Below are 7,794 nucleotides of genomic sequence, written 5' to 3' on the forward strand. Positions count from 1 at the left end.
TTAGGTTTCAAAAACCCCATATTTCAGATGTTCCAGCTCATTTAATCAATGATAATCTAATTAAATCTAGGGCATGAATTTTAGTCTTTTGAATATGCTTTTCTTTTTAAATATAGATAAAAAAATAAGTTGTGTATATGAATGTTAGTTTCTGTTGTGAACTTTCAATACTGAAAATTGCCCCCACCTGGTGGGCTTATAAGTAAGCACAATGTGAAACGGGAATAGAGAGAAACATCTGAGCTTCCTATTCGATATCAGCTCTTCATCATCCTTAACCATCTAATACTGGTATTTTACTGGCTGCCATGTTAAAAAGCTTTCTGTATGGGGCAAATGATTTTAGTAGATGCAAAATTACAAGTGGCAGTATATGAAAGCAAAATGAAATCAGTAAGTTAAACTTAATAATGGAAAACACCTTTTTAAGATAATTCCTAATCTTTTAGTTATTCTAAAATAACTGTTGGTTTATAGCTTAATTTGCATATTTTTTCTAACATAAGACAAATTTATAATATGAATATATTTAGATGCATACAATATTTGATACTGCAAATAATAATAAAAATAAGCTCACTGGATTGTGAGGCACATTTTTTTAAAAGGTATGATGCAAAGGAAGGTATGTAAAGGTGAGTATGTTCATTAGCTTTAATAACCTGACTGTAAGGGGGTGCAACTCTGTTATTTGTACCAGGTAGGTAGTAATATGCTACAGAGCGCAGGTAAATTTTCTCTTTTTCAAATGTGAAACAGGCTTTGTACAGCATGCATGTTGTTACCAGAATGATTCAGAAGGTTTATAGTTTTAGCTTAAGACTTGAAAGGCTTTGTCCATTGAATCAAGCATGGAGAGTGTATTTGAATTCTTAACAAATGTGATGGCTGTAAATCACTTGTCTTTTGTAGAGAGGTTTAGGTTATACTGAGCCGGTGAAAAGAGCATTTTGCTAGCTGCTTTCACTGTAAAGTGTATCCTGAGGGTCTTTGTATGGTTGGCCTAATTCTGCAACTGCTTATATCAGTGAAGATCAGAGAACTATATTGAAATGATACAAGTTACATTTGGGCAAAGTAGTGGATGCCTTAGTTTTCATTCCTCCAAGACATTTTTCTCTCTTATTTAGTACGCTGGTCCATAAGAGTCATTGTGTGTATCACTCAACTGAATGCTAAATGATGCAAGCAAAAGAAAGAATGCAGACACTTACCCTTTTTCAAGTTAGATGATGTAAAATATCCGGGAGAGACTTAGGTTTCTAAGGCTGGTCAAGTATTCAGGATTTTGTTATTTCTATTTATTATAAATAGGCATCCTAGCACAAATTTAGAGCTAAACTTCAAGGATCCAGATAGTCTAAGTATTTTATTGATTACATTTTATACACTGAAGTAGAACACAAAGTGTAAGTTACTTTGTGATTTATTTTTTTTAATACACTTTTATCAATACATGGCACTAACCATTTGAAATTGCAGTCAAATTATCTACTGCTATGAGTCCATTCATGTGAAACTACCTGCAGATAATATATTTTCTTTTGATACCAGTGGCTTTTGTATTAGCTAATATGACAATACAATTTCCTTTATGATACTGGTATATTAACGTGTAATTACACAGCCTGTGTTGGAAGTCTCTTCTTTTAAGACTTGGCTGGGTTGACAACTCTACCCATGAACAGAAGGCAACTGGTACGATGTTCATAGATCAGAAATAAAAAGGGGCGGTCGACAACAAAGCGAATCTGAGTAGAAAGAGGCATGAACCCGACATTGGTTATTGCTCCAGCCTCTGTGCCTTCCTCATTCACAGTTATCGTGCCTTGATGATTGAACTGTTTAAACAAAAAAATGAAAACAAAAAAAAGAGATATTGAGGATCTTGTCAGAATACTCAAATGATGTGCTCACAGCCTCCCCCCGCCGCCGCCATGTCCTGCACGTGGCTCCCTGGTGAAACTCTTGCCAGTAACTCCTATGCAGCAACAATCCTTTGCTTTTGGTTTGTGAATAAGCCTGTTCCTGACTGACCATAACACTTTCACTGCCTTTGACATCTGATTAAACATGTTCCTCATTATATGAATAGACAAGGACATGCAGAGAAACCCACATCCCTCCTATCTCCTCCAGGAAAGATGAGAAAAAAAATATCATTTTAGCTTACTATGAATTATTTTTACTGTGTTGCCACATTTTCAGGTGATATAGTTAAATCAGAAAGGAAATTAAGAGGAGAGGAGTAAATACCCTGTCAATGGTGACTTTCTCATCCGATATACCAGAGTAGTCGCCTTTTTCATTGAACAGTTCTTCTATTCCCATGGATCTCAGATAACCAATCAAGTTATAACTCTTCTCCAGCTTAAATTTAGGCAGAACCACTTCTCTTGTTCTAGTAAAAATAAAAATAAGAATGCAAAGTCATTGAGGAGATATGTATATTTGCATGACTCCTTTGCTTTACATAACTGTTGTGGTTTGGGTTTTTTGCTGTCTTCAGCAAGCAGGACACAGAAATGTACAGGACTGTTTGCTGTACTTTTACTTACAAAACTTGGGCATCATTACTTTTAGGCCGTGTTTTAAAAAAATTAATTCCCCTCCCAAAACTGTTAGTTAGTCAAATAAATATTTCATGTATGATGATTAAAATTATTTATGTGTATAAGATATATGGCTTTGAGCAGTTCAGCACATGGTTGGATATACTTGTAATAAATGTTGAACTGCCAGATTTTCTGGAGTTCTAAGTTGGAGATTTGTCAGATATTGTGTACAATAGAAATAGGCTGGCTTCCTGGATAGCACATCAAATCAGGACATTTTATCTTTTTATCAAGTCTGAAGACAGATACCACCTAGGCTGTCATCTTGCACAAGACAGGCTATATAATTTTTCTCTCCAGTAATTGTGATGTCCATTGTTGATGGCTGAATATCTGCCTTTACACAACAGGTATGTTGAAATGCATAGTGCTGAACTGAACATAGGCAGCTTTCCGTATGATTGAGATTATGCCGCACAAATAACCTGTTATTATCATACTCCTGTTTTTCCTTGTAGACTTTGTAAACATTATCAGTAAGGACTTTTTTTTTAAATCTACAACATAAAATACTGAATACAAAGAGTTTTGAAACTCTGTTAGAATCTTCCACCTCAGTCATCTTTGATTTCTTGACAGCATTTAAATTTTGAGGCATCACTGGTCCTGATTTTTAATTCAATAAATGCATCTTTTTGGGGGTTTTGTTTACATTTAATGTTTTTAATCAAAATATCATGTGTTGTCTTCTGTGCTCTTTACTTACCCTTGTCAATCTCATCAAGAAAATACATTAAGACTTTAACAAGATGTACTTTTCAGCAGATACCTGTTTGTCATGCTCTTCTGCCATTTTTCTACCACTTGAGGTGTTATCTGCTTTTCTAGAGCTTTCATGCCAGAGAGTTTGTGTGGAAGTACAATCAGCATACTGATGTTCCCCACAAACGGGAGCTGGATCACGCCGCAGTCTAGCTCAGGGTCTGCAGCAGCTAGGAAGTTCCCTTTAGTCTGCATCATAGGAACCTTTATTGTTTGCTTCTCATTCAATCGGAAACTTCTCTTCATTGTCATTTCCACTGGAAACTTATTCTCCCAAGTTCCTGTTAATACAATGCAGAAGACAAATAAAGAAAAAACCCCAAGATCCTCGCCTAATAACATATTCACAGAATAACAGTTTACATTAAACTGTAATTCATGTGAATTGGAAATTACTGTAGGAGATTGTTGATTTCAATTAAGCCTGGCTAGCAAGACAAGTTTTAAAGTGACTTCAAAATTCCTCACTTGCTTTCTAATTTAACGTTTATCTGATTTGAATGTTCTGAATTACAAAAGCAGGTAAACACAAACTGGAGATCTGAAAGAGCTTGGTATGTACTATTTTTTTCTACAAGGAACCTAGAAATTACAAAGTTGAAACAAACGCAAAATATTTGACAGGGTCTGCACCTAGTGAAACAACTGACACAGCTGTATTTTCTGAGAGATCTGATAGTTGAAACCAGACTGTTTCAAGCGTCAGAAATGTCAGGTTAATTAATGGCCATTTTCTTTTTGCATAAAAGAGATTATGCTGAAGGCATTATCTTGACTTAGTCCATTCAAGCCAGATAGCTTTCTTCAGTAAGACATCATGACGAGTTTGGGTGTTGACTGCTTGATTCTTGTTCCAGTCTTGTTCACAAACTTGTTCCAGTTTGTGATTTTGGCACACCTACATGAGCCTGTCATCTGACGGGTTTATGCCCAAAGAATACAATTCAACATATTTTGCAGCCCAGAAAGCTTTGCCATCAGTGTTTGAATCTTTCTATGTGAAGATTCTTTTGGTAACCTAAGTATTTATTGACTGCATAAAAGAAGGTGCTTTTTAAAAGTGGTGTTCCCGTTGATCTCTTTTCAGAACTGAGGCTCTGGAAAAAACATTATTTTTTTCTTAATGGGCAGACAAAGCTAGAATTTTATAGTGGAAATAGGGTTACTGGTATTTCCTGTTTAAACTCTGGATTTTTAGGTCACCATTGGCAAGCAAGTACACAGGGAGTGTGGCTGTGACTGTGTGGAGAGACTACAAATTGAACCTTAATCGGTAACCTTTTTTAAAAGGTTGCAAGTGATTCTGAGATCCTTAATCTGACTTTGGCAAACTGACTGCGACGGAACAAAAAACCCCTTAAGTCCAACTTTCATTCTAATTGTTTCTTCATGTGTTGGGCTGATGTGGAGTAGTTTGAGAAGTGATCAGACTGTGGTTAATATTCTGAAGGGAATGGGATATAAAATGGATTATGCTATTCCCAAACAAATTGTCTTACTTCTCAGGAAAAACCAACATCTGGCTGTTCTTCAGGGAGTTCTTCACAGGCGTTAGGACCCTAGCTAGCTAAAGACATGAAGCTGCTGTGGGTCAGGGCAGCTTCAGCAGCACTGTCATCTCCTGAGGAATGGGAAGCATTTATAAGCTCTTCCTAGTAAAAGAGAGGAGCTGGGGAATGCTTTTTCTTGGGTTCACTTTTGCAGCTGTGTTTGTCTTGGGGTAAAATACTGTTCTCCAGCAGGAGGCATGTGGTCTTCTGGGATCAGCTGAAACCAGTTGGCATTTGACTTCAGTGACTTCCTGTTTTGAATCTTCCCACCAAGATGTCTTTTAGGTCCATCTGCGGTGGCGGATTGTTGTCTCCACTGATTGACTTCTCTCTTGCATTCGTGACTAGAATCTCAGAAAAGTAATTTTGGACCTGTCAAGATTTGTCAGTTATCAAAAGCTGCTGTGATCTACCATGGCTAAAATATCCAGCTCCAACTTGACAGGAAACTCAGAAATGATAGTTCAGACCCCTGCAGAATGGAGGGTAGATGTCAGCTGGAGGTAGACTGGACACTTATACAAGATAAAACTTGCTTCTTGCCAATGTGCATAGTTTCCAATAGCTTCTTGATGGTATTTAATATAAAAGGAGCTTGAGACTTCATGGTGTTTGGCAAGTATCCCATTACTCGGTATCACTTGTACTGAGCACCTCTGTGTACCTGAGAATACTCATAGGTTTTTTAGCTCTAAGGGGTTAACGGAGCTTGTCTGCAATAATACAGACAGTGTAAACACTGTAAGCGGAAAGATGTGGACAAAAATTAGAATGTCTAGAAGGACTAGTGGGGAAACTAGGAAACCCAGGAGCAGAACTTGCTTTTAAAAAGTTCAGTTCCACTCGAAATAAAATTACCAGGAGGCTCTTACTGTAAGCCGAAAGCGTGGGAGATGGCAATATAGAATTGGTCTTTTTGATTTTGAGGGTTAGAAATTACAGCCTTCAGCAGACATCACCAAAGCAATTTGGACTAACAGGACTCTGTGGGGAGAAGAAAATGCCAAAAGTCTTTTTGGTCTTGATGTCTCAAGAGTTCAAATACTAAAGTTATTTAGTTTTTGGTGGTGTTTTTGTTATTTTGAGCTAGCACAAATGTTTAATAATTTCAGAGTAAAACGAAAAGGTATTTTAAATTTGACCAAATTGTGAAAAAATAACGTATCTGTTTCACTTCGCATAATCCTTTTCTTAGGATGGTCTAATGGACAGTAAAACCATGTATTTAATATGATGTGACCATCAGAGGTGTGCTTAAGGATACAAGTAAGTCCCTTTTGGATGGTGCTTCAGAATAGGAGATTATTTGGATATTATGCTAATGACTGCTTTGGATCTTTTAAAGAGACAAGTGGCATTATTCAAGGAAGTAATGCCTTGCAAGTGAGTGGGAAAAGGTACTTTTCATCAACTTACAGGAATGGTGTTCCTGTAATCAAATGCTGAGAAGGCAGGTGTAGAAGAGCCATTAAGTATTTTTTTCCTGGAAGCAAGGACATAATTGGAAAAAAGAAACTCCTTTATAAGTTATAGCAATGTTTGGAAGTACAACTTTCCATCCTTTTGTGCTAATGTATCTTTCCTTACCAGTGTTTTAAGTCACCTTCATCTGATTTTCATCTTAATTAGTCAGCAACAGATTTCCCTTTTTTCCTCAGTTCCTCTTTCATTGGCACCTCCCACCTTTTGCTCATTTAATATAATTTTTAAAGTTTGTTGAAAAACTACTGACCTTTCAACCTGAGGCAGATAACCAATGTTGAAAATCTCACCACAGACTTGAAAATAAGGATTTATAATAAGAATATATTGTAGTCTTTATTTTAAGCTTCTTTAACTGTTCAGCCTATAGCAAAACACGTATCAGCAGGCAGTTCTTGCTGAATTAATGGAAATATTCCAATTAGTGTTTTTAGTTTAGAAGAATACTGCTTTGGTTACTCTTTTCAGTCCCTTGTATAGTTTGTTGACAAGGATCATGCTCTGATCATAGAAAAATACATACTTTAAGCTGAAATTTTTTATAGTTATTCCTATGAACCCTGAATACTTCAGAAATGTTCAATGTTTTAACTGAAGGTCAGCCTGTACCATTTCAGCAAAGCCAATCATTTGAAGCAGAACTGAATGTGACTAATAACTTGCACATGAATTAATACCTCACCATCTGAGACTCCTTACAAAGCTTATGCTTTCTGAGGCTATTCTGCATTCATATGTTTTTTAGTCTCACTTTTAGACTATGAGGTTTTGGCTGTAATAAGCATTTTCTGTATTTGTACAATATCCACTAACTTCAGGGCATGACTGGAACATCAGTGTGCTACAGAAACATGCAAAAATTGGCTAATAATAGAGATTCTTCTTAATGAGGGAGTTGGTAGGCTTTTTTGAACTGTAGGCTAGGTTTAAGTTCATTTTGGGATTTCTAATGAAGTATGTAGTGAATTGCAAACTGAGAAAATCCATTGCTAAGATTGAAATAACAGATTCTTACCTTTAAAGTAAAGACAATTAAGAATCATCATCAGTGTTGTAGGGTTTACATTCACAAGAGCGTCCTTTATTAAGCCTTTGGTCAGCTTCAAGATGCGTTCGTTGGTTTTACTTATGAAGTTAGGATCCGAAAAATCAGCTGGTTGGGCATCAGCAAAGTAGTAAGTTTTCATATGGTTTCTGAAATCATTCAGAATAGAAAAGTCCTTCTGAATATAAAGGTCATTGACAGACCTCAGTGTATAACCAAAATTGCGCCTGAAGAGCCGATGAGTGAGTTTGCGGAAGAGATTATGAACAGTCATGAGCTCGTATTTGGTGCTGGCGTTAATGAAATCTTGAAAGCCAAGAACAGATAATACTTCCTGCTG

The 7,794-nt window shown here is 36.5% G+C and overlaps 2 protein-coding genes across 2 annotated transcripts in view; one reads left to right on the forward strand and one right to left on the reverse strand.

Annotated features, from left to right (window-relative positions):
- PI4KA (phosphatidylinositol 4-kinase, catalytic, alpha) overlaps positions 1-7,794 on the forward strand; it is a 59,854-nt gene that overhangs the window by 20,167 nt on the left and 31,893 nt on the right. The gene's annotated exons all lie outside the window — the stretch shown is intronic.
- SERPIND1 (serpin peptidase inhibitor, clade D (heparin cofactor), member 1) overlaps positions 1,561-7,794 on the reverse strand; it is a 6,730-nt gene continuing 496 nt past the window's right edge. Inside the window, 4 exon segments of the mRNA XM_010295369.1 lie at positions 1,561-1,841; positions 2,257-2,401; positions 3,385-3,658; positions 7,425-7,794. The exon segment at positions 7,425-7,794 is cut by the window's right edge and continues 21 nt beyond it. Coding sequence (XP_010293671.1) covers positions 1,650-1,841; positions 2,257-2,401; positions 3,385-3,658; positions 7,425-7,794 — 981 coding nt within the window. The 3' untranslated portion in view covers positions 1,561-1,649.

This window comes from Phaethon lepturus, unplaced genomic scaffold, assembly GCF_000687285.1.
Source record: "Phaethon lepturus isolate BGI_N335 unplaced genomic scaffold, ASM68728v1 scaffold27259, whole genome shotgun sequence".
In the NCBI taxonomy this organism is placed as follows: Eukaryota; Metazoa; Chordata; class Aves; order Phaethontiformes; family Phaethontidae; genus Phaethon; species Phaethon lepturus.